This window comes from Gigantopelta aegis, chromosome 2 (genome assembly GCF_016097555.1).
Source record: "Gigantopelta aegis isolate Gae_Host chromosome 2, Gae_host_genome, whole genome shotgun sequence".
Taxonomy (NCBI): Eukaryota; Metazoa; Mollusca; class Gastropoda; order Neomphalida; family Peltospiridae; genus Gigantopelta; species Gigantopelta aegis.
Window position 1 is genome coordinate 40,575,232 of NC_054700.1, and position 18,373 is coordinate 40,593,604.

The window sequence follows — 18,373 nt, forward strand, 5'->3', positions numbered from 1 at the left end:
CCAAATATTGGAATAAATGTACTTTTTTGTCCTATTAAATAGAGACTCAAATTTCTTTTTTAAACATTTATGCATTGAGGAGGATTGTTGGCCTACATATGAAGATAACTTGTTAATTTTAAAAAAAAAATTATGGAGGTGGATATTGGTAATCCTCTGTTTAACAACGACTGATGACTAATATTCTCCAATAAAACACGAGTTTCAGTTTGCGACGTCTATCTAGATGTTATTGAACCAGGACGATAATGGAGATTATATTTGTTCGATATCTGAATATCTGATGTCGTCATTCAACATGACATCAAAGAAAGGCGTTCATTTTAGACACGGCTTAACATATAAACTGAAGAATACAATCTAGTCATACGCCGCTGGCGCCAACCTGCGCGTGCATTGTACGTGCTTCCTCCCGTGTCAAGATATTGATCGATTCTACGGGAGAATCGAAGTAATGCTAGCTTATTGCACGGTAGCGTTTCTCCGAGACGGCGGGAAACTGTCAGCGTTCGTCTGCGAGTAGTTGTTAATGGTAGGCTATTCCTAGTGTGTGACGGCGCAACATCAGGTAGGTTTTGTTGAAATATTTACCTTCTCTTTAATTACAATTTAATATTAATGCTATAGTACTAAGAGGTTTTGGTTACGTATAATTTTATCGTTTTCGGTAAATTGACACCACTGCGGTGCCTCAAAATGGAGAGTTATTGAGAGGCAGACCGAAAAGGGGGACTGAGGGTGGAGAGTGGTATGAGTAAACCAGGCATTTCATCAGACAGTTCTGGAATGCGGACGAACTGTAAGCCTTTTAGCAACTATTTTACACACACACACACACACACACACACACACACACACACACCACCACCACCACCACCACCACCACCACCATGCTTTGCTTCAAAAATATAAATATAAGCTCAATGATGTATTAGATTAATTATCTATCTATCTTTCACAAATTCCTGGTAACGCCAGAGTAAACACGTTTTTGGAAACAAAATCTAATTTTCAAAGAACACAAAAAATCGTTTAATGCACATGTCTCAAGCGTTTTCGATGTGTCCCAAGGGAGGGATGTGCTACGCTGGAATGTCGTTTAATGCTAATAAAGCGATTCCCCCCCCCCCCCCCCCCCCCTCTATTATAGCTTTTATAGTTGCAACTTACACAGTAGGCTACTTACCAATTCTTGTTTAAAATGTCACTTTAAAAGTGTTTGTGTTTCTGGACATACTTGTGCTTCTAATAAAAAAGAAGAAAAAGTTTTGTTTCACGACACCACTAGAGCACATTGATGTATTAATCATCGGCTATTAGGTGCCAAATATCTTATAATATTGACATATAATCTTAGAGAGGAAACCCGCTACATTTTTTTCATTAGTATCAAGGGATCTTTTATATGCATTTCCCCTCAAACAGGATACGTGGGTGTAGTAGGTCAAAATACACTTCATGCCAAAAAGTATGTACGTCTTTCAGGAACTAGGGTCGGTGACTTTAATAATATGATTGCGTAGGGTATTGAAATAACTTCCATATCAGTGGTGGTATGTGTTCTCCTGCCTGTGGAAAAGTGCATATAAAAGATTCCCGGCTACCAATGAAACCATGTAGCAGGTTTCCTCTAAGATTACTAGTATATATCAGAATTACCAGACATTAACATCTAGTGTTGTCGTTGAACAAAACAAACGTCAATTTGTACTGTTAGCCACACCCCACCTCATGTTTTATATGGAAGGGGTGGGATATGCTGGGATGTTGTTTAATGCAAATCAAATCAGTATTTAATTTTATTTCCTTCTGTACCCAATGTTAATAGATTTTTTTGGAAAAGTCCGAATGTATTTGATTTCCTTCCTTCGATTTTCAGTTCTTCCTATCTTTCTCTTGTGTGTACAATGCATAACAGACTTTTGATTCGTTTGGACAAAACGTGGGAAAATTGCACAAAGGATTATGGATTCCTATATGAAAGTATCAAGCTATAAATCAAGTCAAACCGGCTTTGGTGGCGTATAACTTAGTCGTTAAGTCGTGTGACGCATTCTTGCACTGGATCCTACCCGGAGTCTTTAAACACTCATATAGATTGGATGCGGCGCGTGTGTGCGGTCCGGCTAAAAAAAAAAAATCGAAATTCATTAGTGTTAATTAACCCGTCTAGACTGGATACGTGAATTTGAAAACGCAATAATTATTGTCTATGGTGTGCCTGCCCAAAATGTATGCGGCAGATGCATCAGACGCAATAGTCAGACCGCACGCACGCGTCCATCTAGTCCATATGATCATGAAGAGGCTCAATGGGGAGGTGTTAGGCATCAGCATCAACAGCATCAACAACATCAACTTCTCTTTCACTGACCATTAACTCCAGTTCTCGACAGACAATCCTGGGTCCCTGTTTTACCAAGCGATCTTAACGCTAAGGTAGTTTGGCACTTAAAGGGACATTCCTGAGTTTACTACATTGTAAGATGTTTCCGACTAATAAAATATTTCTACGATTAAACTTACATATTAAATATATTTTCTTGTTTAGAATATCAGTGTCTGTATATTTAATGTGTTTCTAGTCGTCTTAATATTTGTAAGAAGCCTAAACTGGATTTTGTCTTCAAATAACCTAGTACAAATATTAGAACGACCAGAAACACGTTTAATATACAGCCACTAATATATTATGCAGAAAAATATATTTGATATGTAATTACAGTCTAGTTAAAAAGTCTATGTTAGTCGGTAACATCTTAAAAATTGCAGCAAACTCAGGAATGTCCCGTTAAGTTACCGAAAACGTGGTCCAGATAGTTGAGATGTATGCCAAGAACAGCATGTTTGAATCTTGAAATAATTTTATATAAACACTAAAATATATTTTTTTAAACCAAGTTTCATTCATAGCATATTTAAAATGAATAGCCAACCTTATATTCCAACATCAAAAAACCCCATATGGTACCTTTTCTTGCAATGGCAACAAAGCCTATCTATAAAAAAACATCCAGGTGGTTTTTCAAACATGTCTATTATGAAGAGATGTCCTTTTTATAGAGGTGCAAATATATTAGGTGTAGAAGAGATACCTGGAGTGCTGTTTACACATAACTGTGCTTGTTATATACGGGTTTTAAATTGCATATGGATAACTACTGTACCGAAATCTTCTTATTCTCATGGTCGTAGCTAGCGAGGGGGTAGGCAGAAGTAAAAAGGAGCAGTGGTGTCCCTCCACCTCTGAAAAATACAATATAAATAGTGCCCCTTTAATTTAACTGTGGCTAGCTTAAGGAGACTAAATTACAGGGTCATGAATCTTCTATATATTACTGCCCCAATTAGTTTAGCCTTGGTGTGTGTCGGAGTGTTTAGTTTGATGGAGGGGGAGTCTTACCTTTGAACCGCCAGCACCGCTCTCTCATTCCCTAGGGATGGTATCAGTAATTCAGTCACAGACCGTGGGTTCATTTTGAACATTACAGACTGAATCAAGAAAGGGTTATTTATTTCGACACCCCAGCACATGGATTGTTTGCCTAGGACACTAATAAAAAAAAGAAAAAAGAAATATGCCAAAACTAGAAATAGTAGAAAACGAAAAGAAATTTAAGTTTTGTATTGTTTAACGACAAACATTTGGCTATTCGGACAGTGTTCATTTACGGATTAGCAGCAAGTACTTTTTATATGTACTTTCCCATATACAGGACAGCACATACCACAAACTTTGATATACCAGTTGTGGGGCACTAGTGGGGAGAAAGGAGATACAAATATATTTCTTTAAAGACCCTGCAGCACATTTTAAACTACGGCTATTCGGTGTCTAACGTATGGTTATTTCGACACTTGGTCGAGACAACCGGCCTCGGTGGCGTCGTGGCAGGCCATCGGTCTACAGGCTGGTAGGTACTGGGTTCGGATCCCAGTCGAGGCATGGGATTTTTATTCCAGATACCGACTCCAAACCCTGAGTGAGTGCTCCGCAAGGCTCAATGGGTAGGTGTAAACCACTTGCACCGACCAGTGATCCATAACTGGTTCAACAAAGGCCATGGTTTGTGCTATCCTGCCTGTGGGAAGCGCAAATAAAAGATCCCTTGCTGCCTGTCGTAAAAAGAGTAGCCTATGTGGCGACAGCGGGTTTCCTCTAAAAACAGTGTCAGAATGACCATATGTTTGACGACCAATAGCCGATGATAAGATAAAAAATCAATGTGCTCTAGCGGCGTCGTTAAATAAAACAAACTTTACTTTTGGTCGAGACACACAGACATAGACATAGATAGATGAAATCCCATGTCGCCACATATCAGTAAAAAGGGTTATTTTCCAGGTAAATAAAAGAGCTATTTTTAACCAAAAAGGGCCCTTTACCGTGGTTACGATCCCGACTAAGGGGCGGGACGTAGCCCTGTCGATGGTATAACGCTTTCCTCTTGCGCTGCCAATCTAGCATAGATCCTTGTCGGTGGGCTCGGCCAGTGCACCACGACTGGCATACCAAAGGCCGTGATATGTGCTATCCCGTCTGTGGGATAGTGCATATAAAAGATCCCTTGCTACTAAAAATGTTGCAGCTTTCCTCTCCAAGACTATATGTCAAAAAGTTTGACATCTAATGTGCTCTAGTGGTGTCGTGAAACAAAACAAACTTTATTCACGGCTGTTTTATTTATACTGTTTTTTATCAATAGTTGTGGGATTTTGTTTTTATTATTGACGTTGATCATTCATGTTTCCAACATTTACTTTTATTTGACACCTAGTGGTCGATCTATATTCGTGCTGGGGTGTCGTCAATTATTAATCCATCCATTTATTCATTTACTCTTGGGTTCAAGTACTTCATTTTCTAACAAACACTTTATGGAAGGCCTTTGTCTCCACCTTGTCACATGACTGATCACGGTGTCACGTGTCCCCGCAGACAGGTGTTCGTGATTTTATTATAACCGTCATTGTGATGGCGCGTAAGTTAGTTTGTAACATTTTATTGAATCTGTTATCCGGGGACGGGATGTAGCCCAGTGGTAGAGCGCTCGCCTGACTGAGCACAAATTATTTATTAATCATCGGCTCGCGAATCTCACACATTTGTTAATTTTTAATTGTTAATGTAGTCTTAGAGGAAACCTGTTAGATATATGTATACATGACTAATTTATATTATAATTGTGTAAATGTCGCCATTGTAATATATTGTGTTTATATCAGAGGGCCTAATAAGTTGGCAAACTTGTGCCCAATCATTTTATTTTTCACGCGATAAAATGTGTTTTTAATAATATACACATGTATATACATATATATTATATATTATTTATATTATTTATTTATTTTTAACCCTCTACGTTTTCCCATTAGCAGCAAGGGATTATGTGTACTTTCTCCCAGACAGGACATACCACGGTCTTTGATATACCAGTTGTGGGGCATTGGTTGAGATGAGGGGAAAAACAATCGGGCGAGCGCTATACCGACTGAGCTAGATCTGACATTCGTTTGCCTGCAGGGCCGTAGCTAGCGGGGAGGGGAGCGGGGGGGGGGGGGGCGGTTGTCAACCATAAAAAAAATCCGGAAAAAAAAATAGAAACTTAAATAAAATTCTCTTCTTAACCGTTTAAGGAGTTTTAGACTATTAACTACTCAGTTGCCCCCCAAACAAAACAAATCCTAGCTACGGCCCTGGCCTGACGTGCGATAGGTGGTAGAAATCGATCGCGCTCGATGAACTTTGGTTTTCTAACATATAAACAGACCGACAGAAGGATGGAGACGAAACCACATTATTGGTAACCTATAATATTCTACAAAACAGTGCTCCACGACTGGTATATCAAAACCCGTGGCTCCAAGTACACTAAAGGGGTACAATAACTACGCGGTATTATTGCCACAAAAAGCAGGCGCGGATAGGTAACGGGGGGGGGGGGGGGGTCGAAACAATATGTAAATGTTTATAATTTGAAATTATAAATTTTATGGTGACATCAATTTAGATCTAGGCTACGTGGTGGGGTGGGGGTTTTTGTAGCCGGGGGGGGTTCCCCCCCCCATAATCCGCCCCTGAAAAAAATCGCATTACCCATAATATCTATCTAACTCATGGATTTAAGATCCCTTTTGCTACCCCGCAATAGGCCTACTCATATATATTTGTAGTGGAAGATTAGTTTACAAGTTACCATAGAATTTACCTTCTGAGTGAAACAGTAATTACTTCAAGATGATACCTTTTACTAAAACACGCAAACATATATTTTTTTTAATATATATTTATTTTATTTATTACTCTTCTTGTTTTCTTTTCCTCGTCAGTTCCTTTGTAAACACAAACGCCGGACTTCCAAATAAAGAGCGAAGTGATAATACAGTAATCGATCAAGTCTTTTACGATTCCTTCGTCTTTCTCCACCTAATTGTGTTGTTTATTTATATCCCCAAAGTGTTTTAGCTGTCGAACAATAAACCCATGCATTCCACGGGCGTGCTTCTGGCGGTACTGGAAAGCCGTTATGCAATCGTCGTCATGTTAAGCGATGAAAGTTTCTTAATTTCGCAGACAGTTGTTTCCTGGAAACTGTTAGGAACTCGCAAGGTGGGGGTGAATATTGAAAATGGATTAGACACTGCCAATAACCACATTGTCCCACGCTCGGCGAATTTACGAGTGAGAAAATGCGAATATTGATTCAAACACCGCCGCGACAAGCTTGGTGCTCATCCAGTCTGTGTGTAGAGACTAAACGAAGAAAAAGAAGAAGGGGGGGGGGGGGGGGGGGGGAGAGACTGGTGTTCGCACAGGTGATCGCACACTTCAAGCTCTGACTCACCTGTATTGTTTCCCTGGAAACGGACGAACAGTTGACTACCTGCATTGTAATACACATGTGTAATAATTAATTAAATTGTCGACCGATTTAATCATTTTTTACCCATGCCTGGATTTTTTTTTTAACTGCTATACTAGGCTACTTTAATATAAATGTTTGGTTTGTAATTTTAGTACAAAGTCAAGGGGTTTACATTTTATTGCATTGATTTATTTTAATTTTTAACTATTATATCAAAAAACATAATGAAGAAAAACGTAATTAAGATGAAATTATATGGATGAAAAATTAAAAGAAGGTATTTTTCATAACATGTTTTGTATCGTTTTGTTTCTATATTATTGATCAAATATGCTTTAAAAGACTTTCTCGCTGCTAGATTAGAACGTTCACCATTACATATACATCTGATTTCATCAATTTTAACTACAGGTACCATCAAATAAACCCTCGAGGTCTGTGCTTATAATATTGTGTTAACATAGAGATAAATGCAACAAGTTTAAACCATACCTCGTCTTTGAACTGGGGGCGAGACGTAGCCCAGTGGTAAAGCGCTCGCTTGATGTGTGGGATCGATCCCTGTCGGTGGGCCCATTGGGCTATTTCTCGCTCCAGCCAGTGCACCACGACTGTTACATCAAAGGCCGTCTATGGGATGGTGCATATAAAAGATCCCTTGCTGCTAATCGAAAATAGTAGCCCATGAAGTGGCGACAGTGGGTTTCCTCTCTCAGTATCTGCGTGGTCCTTAACCATATGTCCGACGCCATATAACCGTAATTAAATGTGTTGAGTGTGTCGTTAAATAAACAATTTCCTTTCCTTTTCTTTCGTCTTTAAAATAAGAAAACCTCGAATCATGAAGAATAAAGGCTTTATTCTTCATGTTATAGTTCCTAAGAGCCATTTCTTACACTGAATTAGCTCTTCTTCTTTTTTGTCGTTTCCTGAAAAACATTACAAAAACGGATACGAGGTTTACTAAGTGGGTTTTTTTTAGGGGGGGGGGGGGGGTTAGATGGGTGGAGAAAATTAAACGAAAATGCCCCAACACCATATTTGTACCAGAATTAAACGAAAATGCCCTAATATGGATAACAACGTTTATTCATATTTGCATTACTACGAAACCGCTAAATAAGAGTTTTAAATGAATGACTAGCTACACAGTTTTACCTGGATTACAACCAATATTGTGGGTAGTATGATGAAAACATATGGTGAAAAGGGTTCAGATCAGCTCATTGTGCCCAAATGTCTCCATCATTTTTTTCTAAAATGTGAAGATTTGCTCAATCACTGGGGGGGGGGGGGGGGGGGCTCTGACCCCCCCCCCCCCCCCCACACACACACACACATCCGGTCTTGTATGCTTATGTCGTCGATGTCATTGCACTCAATAACATGTTCCCATCTTTTCCAAGACCTTGATGTGAACCACCTTAGTTGTTTACTTCTTTCATTATGTCATATATATTGTGTGGGTGACAATAATGGCAGTACAACACGCAAACAACTTGGGATGCGAGGACCACAAACACGACATCGTTACATTATGGGGCGGGATTTATCTCAGTCGGTTGAGTGCTCGCTTGAGGTGGTTGCGTCGCAGGATCGAACCACCTCGGTGGATCCATTCAACTGATAGGAGGTTTTCTTTTTATAACTAGTGCATCACAACTGGTCAAAGGCCGTGGCATGTGCTTTCCTGTCTGTGGGAAATTGCATATAAAAGATCCCTTGCTGCACCAGGAACAAATGTAGCGGGTTTCCTCTGATGGCTATGTGTCAGAATTACCAAATGTTTGACATTCATTAGCCGATTATTAATTAATCAATGTACTCTAGTGGTGTCGTTAAACAAAACAAACCTAACTTGTCGTTACATCATCGATATTCCTAAAGCGGAGAGGATTGGATTCACCTCAGCCGATGGGTTGCAGCATCAATCGCCCTCTATGTTTTTTACCCATTCCAACGAATGCTCTACTACTAGCACATGAAAGGCCGCAGTGTGTACAGTCCTGTCTATTGAAAAGTGCGTATTAAAGATCCATTGTTGCTTTATCGGTAGAAATAGCCTGTATGTGGCAGCAGCGGGTTTCTTGTAGGCCCTGTCCTCTCGACAAAGTGTCGAAACAACCGTATGTTGAACACCAAATAGCCGTGGTTTAAAATGATTTTTTTTTAACAGTGGAACATGCTTTACAAGGCTAGAAATGCTTTCTTCAATAAGCTACGTTGATAAATGCTTTGAGATGTGTTATTTGAGGAAAATCAGGGCTGTACCCTGATCAAAATCCTAGGGGGGAGGGGCACTACTTTTTTTATAAACAAAATCGCCCTCTATGTTTTTTACCCATTCCAACGAATGCTCTACTACTAGCACATGAAAGGCCGCAGTGTGTACAGTCCTGTCTATTGAAAAGTGCGTATTAAAGATCCATTGTTGCTTTATCGGTAGAAATAGCCTGTATGTGGCAGCAGCGGGTTTCTTGTAGGCCCTGTCCTCTCGACAAAGTGTCGAAACAACCGTATGTTGAACACCAAATAGCCGTGGTTTAAAATGATTTTTTTTTAACAGTGGAACATGCTTTACAAGGCTAGAAATGCTTTCTTCAATAAGCTACGTTGATAAATGCTTTGAGATGTGTTATTTGAGGAAAATCAGGGCTGTACCCTGATCAAAATCCTAGGGGGGAGGGGCACTACTTTTTTTATAAACAAAATCAACTGTCCCCTGCCCCCAACCCCCCCCCCCCCCCCCCCCCCGAGGATACGTCCCTGAAAATACGTATTTTTAGTGGGCGGAAGCTGACGAAAAAATAACAACACCAAAACAAAACAAAAACAAAAACAAACAAACAAACAAAACAAACAAACAAACAAACAAAAAACAAAACAAAACACACAAATCGATAACAACCACAATCATTATTAATACTATATAATATATATTAAAATCGTGTCACGTTTTCCGTTAGCTCAAGTGTCCTCTATCCTAGAGTATCCGAGTTGTATGAACAGGACGTAAACACGATAGGGCTAGATGACACGGGTTGATTTCCCGTGGGCTGTTATATCTGTACGTGTTAGATATCGTCTCGTTACGGGAAAGAAAAGGAATATTAATTCTGTTTAACTTCAGCGTATTTTAAACCACGGCTATTTGAACTGATATGTGAGTTTTATATTTTACTACGATATCTGTGGTTTATTAACCAAGAGCGGATCCAAAATATTTGGATGTGGGGACATTCTACTCATATATAGCTTTAAAAATATATATCGCTGTTTAGACTAGTAATGTTACAGGAATTATTTCGTTCAAAGTATTGGAATATTTGTTAAAACTTCACAGACAAGCTTGGGTCACCAGTGTTAACGTACAATTACCTCCGTAATTACTTTCGTGTTTTATACATGGATGTATCTCATCGTGAAATATTATCTGCATAACCGTCACGAGGTAAGTATCTTTTTGTTGTTGGTAGGTTTTTTTTCTGTTTTCTTTTTCTTCTCCATTTTTCTAAAGATAATTCTATTCTAGATTACCTGCCAATGGCATGTTACCTAAAAAATTCCTGTAACGTCATAGCAGTTTTCTTTTTAACTCAAGATGTTATTGTTGCAGGATAGTATAGGCATTTGTGATTTACAGCGCAGTGTTTTGGCAACCTAAAACCATTTTTAGTGCCTAGTGGTTTTCTAATAACTATTATGCACCGTGTTTTCTGTGGTAGAGTTACTCCTACTAAAATTCCGACACACGCGTTTGGTATGTGCGCGCGTGTGTGTGTGTGTGGGGGGGGGGGGGGGGGGGGGGCAGAGAGACACAAACAGACAGAGGAAGGGAGAACAGAGCAAGATAATATAGGGAGTAAAATATCAGAAAAGAGATGGGATGAGAGGGGCGAAAGATGGAAGAGAGAGAGAGAGAGAGAGAGAGAGGAGAGAGAGAGAGAGAGAGAGAGAGAGAGAGAGAGAGAGAGAGAGAGACAGAGACAGAGACAGAGAGAGACAGACAAACATAGGTCTTCAACCTAAAATGTCTTGGCGAGACGTAGCCCAATGGTAAAGCGCGGTCGGTCTGGGATCGATCCCTCTCGGTGGGCCTATTGGGCTATTTCTCGTTCCAGCCAACCACTGCACCACGACTGGTATACCCGGTCTGTGAGATGGTGCATATAAAAAGATCCCTTGCTACTAATCGAAAATAGTAGCCCATGAAGTGGCGACAGCGGGTTTCCTCTCTCAATATCTGTGTGGTAATTAACCATATGTCTGACGCCATATAACCGTAATGTGTTGAGTGCGTTTTTAAATAAAACATTTCCGTCCTTCCTTCAACATGAAATCTCAAGAGAAACAGTGTGTCATGGACCATATAATATTTCTTACACCTACAATAGCATTACAAAGTCCACGTGCTTACTCATATATCCATTATCAACTAGTACCCAATACCCACTAAACACATCCATGAAATTAACCTTTTGGAAGTGGCAAATTGGAACCCATATTTCCCCCCAAAGCTTCAGAACCATCTGGTTTTTGCCCTTGCCGCCATTTCACGACCACTTCACCGCAAGCAAAGGTCTCGAGCTGTTTGTCCCCGCAGTGTTTGTATTTCGATTGGTCATTGCGAGTATTACCCATTAAAAGCCTCTGGCACATGACGTGCTCTTATCCGCTAAACAAAAACGGACACTGAAGGGCGGTACGTAGTGGGGACGCTTCCTATTATATGACACATTTTTCATACAAAGACATTACATATAGGGGAATGTCCGAGTAACTCTCCATTCCTCCATTTTAGGCCATTACAAAGAGTAGGACGAAAGAAAACACGTTGGGTATAGTCCTATATGTACAGACGCTGATATTCTAAACTAGAAAATTAAATAAATATGTTAATCTTAATGGTTTAATAGGCTCTATTAGGCCCAAAACCGGAGATGCGTCTGTGTCTGTGTCTGGCGAGTATGGTACCAATCAATAAAGAAAAAGCACTAAATCGAACGTAATACAACACACCGCGTCTCTGTCTGTAGCAGACGACATAGAATATGCGCTGTATTTTGACAGTAGTGGTTTTCTTAATTTACGGCGATCAAGACTAAAATATAGTCCAGTGTCATCTGCATGTGGTATCTTGACAGCGCCATACTCACCATACCCACCATACCCACGGTTGCAGTGAACTCGAGATAGTCGTCCTAAAGGCACTTGGCCCTCAAAATAATTTTAACATATTTCTGACTGTTTACATAAGCTGTACAAAGGTTGTTAGCGCTTGTACTGGCGATATAAAGTGGCAGTCCTCTTATCCCTGTCCCAAGTCGGACCCCCGATCCTATCGGAGGCCGGACTCGGGATAGGAGTGTTCGAAACCCTAGTGGTATATGGACACGTTAAACCAGTTACTAAGCTAAGCAGTCCTCTTACTGGCGGAGTCGGAACCATATATATCGTGGTCAAGATGAGCTCTCGTCTGTAGGCATAATATTATCACGGCTGCATACCACCATGTTCCTATCATAACGTTTTTTGGAATTAGTCTTGTGCAGAGTTACGATACAGATTCATAATCGTCATGTTATGTTACGGGTTCTGTAATATACCCTTAAAGGAACTGGCTAGTGTGTCCTGCCATTGTAACATGTAACAGCATTTTCAGTTTAGATTTCTGTATATAGTATATACAAAGTATTTCTGAACGCCTGACTGGTTTTAAAAGTCGAGATCAGGGCTGGCGCTTATAAAACTTTTAGAGTCTGAACTCAAGACTCTAACAGAATCTGATACTTTATCGTCATGGCAATGCCATACAACTTGCATGCTTGTGACGTCATTTGAGTTTTATAAGCACGGGCCCAGGTTTCACGTCCCAATAATTTCGTACGGACGAAAAATATATATTAGGAAGTAAAATAAAGTTTAAGCTGCTACACACATTAGGGCGACCATAAACACATTAAATATTCAGACTATGATATTCTAAACAAGAAAATGTATCTACTTTGTAATTTTAATTGTTAATACGGTTCTGTTAGTCAAAAATATCTTACAATAGAAGCAAAACTCAGGACTGTCCCTTTAAAATTTTATATTGTTTTTGCACATTACTGGTGAGCAGAGTAACACACATTATTATAAATTTTTATATTAAACATTAAAAAAACCCACGTTTCTTTGAAGGGCGGAATACCTTTATGACTAGCTGGAGGTCAGGTCAGGTCAGGTCAAGTCAAAACGTTTTACGTGCACATTCAGAGCAAGCTGTTGTAGCGCACGCCTGCCATGGGCGCAGGTGTCGACTTTCGCCGGCTCCTCCGTTCAGGACAGGAAAGTGTTATAGGAGGTGATGTAGGAGACGGGTCGACCGCGCTGCCATGCGCAGGGGAGCACAAACAGCCCGACCGGGGTCGGTAGCGGACGGTGCTGGTTTTGGTGCTACTGAATTTGCAAATGTCCCGAAGGATTAGGTCCAAAATGAAAAGGTGGCTAGCTATAGGCACTGCCCTGCACTAATACATGCTCGCTGTGTGTGCATTAGGACGTGTGAGTAGTTCACGGAATACGACAAAGTGCGATGTAAATCTCTCCAAGTATATTGCATGTGACAAGTCCGGGATCAATATGTCAACTCCAGCGCCACGCACTGTCAGTCTCATGTAAAACGAACAGAATTGGGAAACGAAAAGAGAAAAGTGCACTGTCTGCGAGAATGTATAAATTGAAATTTTAGTTAAACTGGAATTAGGAAACAAAAACATTTTTGAAAGAGACCGCAGGAAAAAACAAGGATCGAGGGAGGGAAAGAGGGAAAGACCAAGGTGCTGGATGTAGCTCAGTCAGTAAGAGTTTCTGCCAAAAGGGTAAAACGGTATGGCGCCATACCCAATTATTTTTATTGATGATTTTTTTCCCCCAAGTTAACTTTTTGACAAAATGGATTACTTTTATCATTACTGTATGATTTTCTTAACCCTAACCCTAAACGTAACCCATGTTCTTTCTGGGGGAGGCCCCCCATACCCCGTTGACTGTGTTTGCATTCAATTCCATACCCAAAAATTTCTTTCTGGCAAAGACACTGTCAGTGGAGCACACGCCCAAGGTACTTTGGTCCCAACCAATGCCTAACGTCTGGTATATTAAATATTGTGGTATACAGTGTCCTGTGTGGGAAAGTGCATATAAAAGATCCTTTATTTTCAATGGAAAAATGTAGCTGGTATTCCTCTTAAGATAATAGTGTCATAATTATAAAATATTTTATATCCTTTAGCCAATGAATCTCTAATCCATGTACTCCAGTGGTATCATTAAACAAACTAAACTATGACTTGAAGAAGAACCATGTTTATTACTCATAAGGGGCGGGAAGTAGTGACTAGTCCGATGGTAAAGTGCTTGCCTGGTGCGCAACGGTTTGGGATCGATCCTCGTCGGTGGGCCCATTGGGCTATTTCTCGTTTCAACCAGGGTACCACGAGTGGCATATCAAAGGTCGTGGTATATGCTGTCCTATCTTTGGGATCATATGGTGCATAAAAAATATCCATTGTTACTAATGGGGAAAATGTAGTGGGTTTCCTCTCTTAGACTATATGTCAAAATGACCAAATCTTGACATCCAATAGCCGATGATTAATAAATCAATATGCTCTAGTGGTGTCGTTAAACAAAACAAACATTAACACTACTCATAATGTTTTCTTTAATGTGTTTCAGACTTCAACGCTTGTGTGGAACCAGCTAGTTTTCTCCATTGGTCATCGTCGTCATGACGTCAGCAGCAATGCTGCCTTCTGCTGTACCATTCAGTCAGCACAAAGCACGAATCGCGAACACTCGCTGCGGAATGGGATTCAGCTACGGAACCGCCGTGAAGAACACTGTGAGACACATGGTTAGCAATCTGGAAAATGTGATAACAAATCTGCAGGGAATTGTGGGAGATCTTCACATTCTCGTCAAACAGATTGATGTCGTCACGAACAAAATGGACACTTATAACGGCACTCAGTGGACAAGACCTTCCAGTACCATACACAAAAAGAAAACAACCAAAATCGCGAAAAAGAATAACCCTGTTAAACAGGAAACCAAGAACGAAAACTCCGTTTTTAACTGGCAGGAGATGGCGGAGACACGCGCAGAGCAAGGGCCTTCGCCGGACATAGACTGGTCCTATCTGTCGTTAACCAACAATAACAGTGACGATATGAAAGTGAGACAGACGAGTTCTCCCAAAGTGACGTCACGTCCCCCCTGTATGATGAGGAGAATACGAGAGCCCAATCCGTATTTAAGTTCCTGTGGCGCCAGTTCTGAATGTGATAACGATACAGACGAGGGTCGGGTGACTAAAGAATCGAAGGTGCGCGCGTGCTGTGATTTCGTCCTCGGCTCGCTGGAGTATGAGACCCACTCTGTCGAGACTAGCAACGAGGACCTGAACAATCCGACCCCTGTTGTTCCTGTACACGTCTTCTGTGAGGAGGTTGTGGGGAGCAATACGAAAGGTGCGTACTGCGGCATGTACGAGTCGGCTATGGAATCCAAACTGGAAATTCTTTCTGAGTGCGACGAAGATGACGACGACGATGATGATGATGATGACCTTAGCTTGAACAGACAATCAGACATCGAGGACGACCGGCCGTCGATTAAGTCGTGTGACTTCAAGGCGGACTACAATCGTTGTGTGAATCCGTGGACATCATTTAACTTGGTGCACTTGGACTCGTCGACTCATGATTCTGACGACTTCGTGTCAGACTGCGCCTCAGACATCCTCAACGAAAATTACATCGATAGTTCGTCCGTAAATTCTGGATACGAAAATATTGTCCTAACTTTACCACATCATGTATGCTTCTAGGAGTGGGCGATAAATATGGTTACGAAAACATTGTTCTCGCTCTACTACCAGATACAAAAATATTTATCACACCATGTAGATCATCTTTGTTTAGAACAAGCTTGTCTGCAAATTCTGGATACAAAAATACTGTCCTAACTTTACCACATCATGTATGCTTTTGAGGAGTAGGCGATAAATATGGATACGAAACCATTGTCCACACTCTACAAGATACGAAAACACTGTCCAAGCTCTACCACATCATGAAGACACTCTACTTTTCTAGTTCGTCCGTGAATTCTGGATACAAAAATACTGTCCTAACTTTACATCATGTATGTTTCCAAGGAGTAGGCAATAAATATGGATACGAAACCATTGTCCACACTCTACTACCAGATACGAAAATATTGCTCTAATTCTACCACATCATGTAGATCCTCTATGTTTCTAGTTCGTCCGTAAATTCTGGATATGAAAATATTATCCTAATTTTATCACATCATGTATGATTCTGAGTTGGCGATAAATATGGATAAGAAAACATTGTCCAAATCTACTACCGGATATGAAGACATTGTCCTAACTCTACACATCGTGTAGTACCCTTTCTAGTTCGTGTGTGATCTGGATACGAAAACATTGTGCTAACTTTACCACATGTATGTTTCTAAATCATTTCTAACACAAAAACTACTGTCCTAAATCTACCACACGAAATGTTTCTAGAAGTGGGTGAAAACTGAAAACGAAAACCATGTATTGGGTTAATTGTAACTCAGGATATGAAAGCCCTGTGCCAACTTCTTCATATCATGTATGTTTTGTTGGCGTGGAAAAAACATATTTTCATACGAAATTACTGTCCTAACACGATCACATCATGTATGTTTGTAGGAGTGAACAATTCCGGATACAAAAAAACATTGTCCTAACTGTACTGCAATATATATACAACGATAGAAGTATTTGAGATAAAATTAACTTGTCATCATGCATATTTTTAGGGATGGTGTATAGCAAAGTCTTAAAGGGACATTCCTGAGTTTGCTGCAATTTTTAAGATGTTATCGACTAACATTTAACGATTGTAATTACATATCAAATATATTTTTCTGCATAAAATATCAATGGCTGTATATTAAACATCTTTCTGATCATTCTAATATTTGTACTACTTTAAATTTCATTTTATTTCCTAAAATCCAGTTTGGGCTTCTTACAAATATTAAGACGACCAGAAACCCATTGAATATATACAGACACTGATATCCTAAACAAGAAAATATATTTAATATTTAAGTTTAATCGTAGAAATATTTTATTAGTCGGAAACATCTTACAATGCAGCAAGCTCGGGAATGTCCCTTTAATTAATCAAACTACGTGTAATTCTTGCAATGGGCGATTGTCTAATGATTATATTAATCAATTACAAAAGGTACCGGTGAGGTACATATTACGTCCGTCGGGAGCTTGATAGAGAATCACTCGCCTAAAAGGGACTATCCTAAGTTTGCTGCCATTGTCACATGCTTACGACCAAGAGATCATTTTTGATTACTAAAATTACACATTAAAGTATTTTTTTCCTTTTTCAGAATATCAGTATCTGTATTTAAACAATGTGTTTGTTGTCGTCCTAATGTTTGTATATAGTAGCGGTTTATAGTTCAGGGCCAGTTGTAATTCCGTGGGAATTTGATGAAGAAAGTTGGCAACATATATAATTTTAAAGCTTATTACAATAGCATTCTGAAAGGTTTTGGTGTCATTTTCCCCCAAATATTTTCAAGGTCATATCTCAAGGTCAAAGTCATAGCACCAAAAATGCTGTATTTTGAATGTATTTTCATATATTTACACTGTTTTACCATATTTTGAGGAATTGTGGTTGTGACTGGTATATATATTGTATTTTAAATAATAAGACTTTAACTATAGTATTACAAATTAAAAAGGAGTCCAGGTTGCCAACATTTACCATCATAATTATTTTATCTATAACAAGTCAATCGCCATGCATAATGATAATATTCATTTAAGAATTGTCAATTACTTTTTGTATGACTTTGTTTAGGGATAGGAAAGGCAGTGTTTTTGGTTTATCGATATAAACACAATAGTAAGCACCTTTCAACTAAACAGATTTCCGCAAAGGGTATAGATGGAATGCAAATTTTATTATATCAATTTAATGAGACATTGGCCAAAAGCTTCTTTTCGTCAGTACTGACTGTTATTAAAACCCAATGCTCATCCGTGGACAGTGTGAATGCTAAGGTGACTGTGAACTGGAATAGCTAGGTGAGCTAAGTAAGCAATTAGTATAGTTTAATTACACTGAATATATATATATATATATATATATATATATATATATATCTGTGTGTGTGTGTGTGTGTGTGTGTGTGTGTGTGTGCGTGTGCTATATATCAAATCAAATCTGATTTCTACCACATGAAACCTTTTAATCAACATTAACACCTTAAATATAAATAATACAACCCATCAAACTCAAATAAATCACAATTTTAAATATAACAGGGATCGTGAGAAATGTATTATCAATATCAGTCATGATAGTATTTAATGTTATATTTAAAGTTAAGGACACTTCGCACTTTGAACCAGGCAGAAGTTATATTGT

The 18,373-nt window shown here is 39.4% G+C and overlaps 1 protein-coding gene across 2 annotated transcripts; it reads left to right on the plus strand.

Annotated features, from left to right (window-relative positions):
- Positions 1-475: 475 nt before the first annotated feature.
- On the plus strand, positions 476-16,719 carry LOC121378289. Of its 2 annotated transcripts, none has more exons than XM_041506395.1 (2): positions 476-568; positions 14,589-16,719. In XM_041506395.1, exon 2 carries the CDS (start codon positions 14,641-14,643, stop codon positions 15,739-15,741), a length of 1,101 nt encoding a protein of 366 aa, XP_041362329.1. In that variant the 5' UTR covers positions 476-568; positions 14,589-14,640; the 3' UTR covers positions 15,742-16,719. The 2 variants fall into 2 exon arrangements, with proteins under 2 accessions (XP_041362329.1, XP_041362338.1); XM_041506404.1 differs by lacking the exon at positions 476-568 and adding an exon at positions 9,910-10,029.
- The last annotated feature ends 1,654 nt before the right edge of the window (positions 16,720-18,373 follow it).